At 45.7% G+C, this 2926-nt stretch overlaps 1 protein-coding gene across 1 annotated transcript; it reads right to left on the bottom strand.

The window, feature by feature from the left end:
* Nucleotides 1-634: 634 nt before the first annotated feature.
* LOC134367606 (DDB1- and CUL4-associated factor 8-like) lies at nt 635-2440 on the bottom strand. The gene has a single exon (XM_063084356.1). The coding sequence runs from the start codon at nt 2438-2440 to the stop codon at nt 635-637; it is 1806 nt and encodes a 601-aa protein (XP_062940426.1).
* Nucleotides 2441-2926: the final 486 nt, after the last annotated feature.

Below are 2926 nucleotides of genomic sequence, written 5' to 3'. Positions count from 1 at the left end.
TTCTATGAAAGAAAGTGTGCATGAGTGTGTGCATGTGCACGTGTGTGTATGGCCAAGTGTCAGCATTCAAGGAACGAAACCATAGTTTGTTTGCATGTGTGTGTCAGTGTGTATGTGTGGCCAAGTCTCAGTATTCAGGGAACAATATCTTGTTTTGTTTTATTTTACTTTACTTCTAAAGAATAAACACATTTCTGAAATTCTCAGGTCAACTAAAGAAGTTGATCTTCTAAATAAATTGTTAAAGGTGAAAAAGAAGGTGATAGTTTTAAGAGTGTCAGAAATAAGAAGATAAATCTTTCAATTTTTTCACCAAAATTAGCAAACTTTAGACATCAACTATAAGGGAAGAAAGGAAAAGAGGCATAAATAAATTGCTTATGCATTTACATGAGGATAAGGGGTAAAGAAAGAGTAAAGAAACCAAATAAGAGGAGAAAAGTGAGAGAAGAGTGTGTGAAAGAAGGGAAGGAAGAGAAGAAGATGAGACAGATGGTTTTTAGTATATCTTATGAAAAACAGAAGACAGAAGGCAAATTTATTAGTCAAGCTAAATTTTAAAGTCCAATCTAGTGAGATGGGATCTAGCTCTAGTAGGCTAGATCTTCAGGCTAGATCTTCAGGATGGCAAGAACTAAACTCGGTCTTCACTCTCCTCAGATGAATCTGAGGTGCTGGAAGAATCATCCAAGCTGTCATCTATGTACCCAGCTGCAGCAGCTTCCTCATGCTGGAGATGACCTCTCTCTGTCAGGTGGTGCAGGAGGAACTGAAGCACACGGGTGTCAAACTGGCCAGTGTGGAACAGGCTATCTTCATCTCGTTTCTTCTTGTTCTTCTTCATCACATCCTTTAATCCGGAAAGCGCAGTGGAAACTTTACTTGTGGGTGCCCAGACCTTGACATCACGGTCTAGGCCACTGGTTGCCATCAAAGGTAGGTAAGGATGGGGTTCAAGACAATTTACTGTCCCTGTATTGTCTCCCTTCATGAAATGAATGATCTGACAGGATGATTTCTCCCAAAAGAAGATGTGTCCACAATCACTACCGCTCACCACAAACTCACTCCTGGGGCCATAGAAATTGACACCTTTGGCTGTGGCATTATTTCTATGCCCTTTATATCTCTTAACATATTCAGCTCCATCACAGTGAGAGGAATTAAAAAGGAAAATATCTTCATCATTGTAGCTGGCCAGGAGCTCTGTGCCATCGTAGCTGTACACAACGCAGGTAATGATTGCTTTGGAATCACAGTAGACTAGGTGATGAGGGTAAAATTTCTTGAGTACTCCATTGTTCTCATTCTCATTTATTTTTCTCTGGTCATAAATCCTTACAAACGGATCTTGTCCACCTACTGCAAACTGATAGGTATTAGCAGGATTCACACAGATTGTATACAGTCCTACTTTCCTCCCTCTACCTTTTGTCACTACCATTTTTGAAGCTGGTCGGCCTTGTCTGAGGTCAATGGTGAAGACAACTCCATCTTCACCTGAAGTACGGAACTTAAAAGGGGAGTCTGGCTCCAGAGCAAACCTGTGGGAGGCTCCCTTGTGCTGGGCCACACACTTAGTATTCTTGCAGTGAGGAATAGCAGATAGTTCTGCTACCCGTATCTGCCCATCACGGGCACACGTGGCCAGGGTGGAATCACCACAGTTAGGAAGGAACTTTGCTTGAAAGACATTATTTCTGTGGCCACTCTCAAAGTCCAGTACTGGCTGTTGCCGTGCCCAGTCCCACACCATCACCTTCATGTCATCACCACTACTGACCAGCCAGGTGCCACGCTGGTTAAAGTGCACAGTATTGACACAACCAACATGGCCTTCAAGACCATACTGCAGGCAGAAACGCTGCACAAAGACTCTTGCCCCACAGGCTTCATATACAAAGCGGGCACTTGAACCCAGCTGCCGCTCCCGAAGAGCAGTAAGGACTTGCCAGCGCGGTCGGGGCAGGGCAGATGTTTCTAATGATACCCAGTGCTCCAGGGCCTGTTCCTCCTCTGTTAAACACTCTTGGGGGTTGGTCTCACTGCACTGTACGGGTACCTGAGGCCGTTCTTCCTGCTCAGTCTCCTCAGTCTCCACCTCTCTCTCGTCCTCTAACTCTTCCTCTAAGTGGTAACGGAATAGACTTTCATCATTAGTTAAGACGTGATCAAAGTCCTCCACAACGTTAAAGTCATTTTCTTCACTTAAAGTTTCTGGGTTTGTACCTTGCGTTTCTGTGCTGGCATGGCTGGGGACACCACCATCCCTGGTACCACCATCTTTGGTCAATCTCATGCTCAGTTCTGGGGTCCCCACTTCAATACCTGAGGGTCTTTCCCTTCCTGCCGCCGCTCCGGACCTCTCCTCTGAGCTGCTGGACAGGCTTCCATCTCCCAAGTTTGGTTGGCCATCTGTACTGCTGTCTTGCCTGGACATCTTGAACGATGTTTGCTGTAGCCGGTCTGGAACAAGGAAAAGCTGAGCCCCGGAAGCTCGGGAAAAGGGGCAGGCCTGCCCTGAATGTGGACTGGCCAGGGAAAAACTGGGTGGGCTAGCGGCAAGATGACGCCAACTTGGTAGGCCGGAAGGAGACGGGAAATATCCTGCTGAGGCAATTATATTACGGAAGCCGGTGAAGTTCAGAAGCCTTCATCCCGTCTCGCATTTCGCGGTTTCCAGAGACTGTTCTGATTTTTCCAGGCCCAGAGCCCCGCCCCCACAGCCATCATACACTGTGAGCAGATGCCTGTGCTGTTGTTTTGGAGATTGAAACTTGCTGCGCTTTGGAAAGTATTCTCATTAGAAGACGATCAGCAAAAGTGATTATCCTTAGGAAAACAGTTTTCGTAAGCCTTTCAGTGTTTTGCCTGAAAATAATGTACAGTATGAAATGAAGATATTGGCAAGAGCAATAAAAGGTTA

Source organism: Cynocephalus volans, chromosome X, assembly GCF_027409185.1.
Source record: "Cynocephalus volans isolate mCynVol1 chromosome X, mCynVol1.pri, whole genome shotgun sequence".
In the NCBI taxonomy this organism is placed as follows: domain Eukaryota; kingdom Metazoa; phylum Chordata; class Mammalia; order Dermoptera; family Cynocephalidae; genus Cynocephalus; species Cynocephalus volans.
The sequence above is the reverse complement of the archived record's forward strand: the minus strand, read 5'-3'. Positions and strand labels throughout refer to the sequence as shown.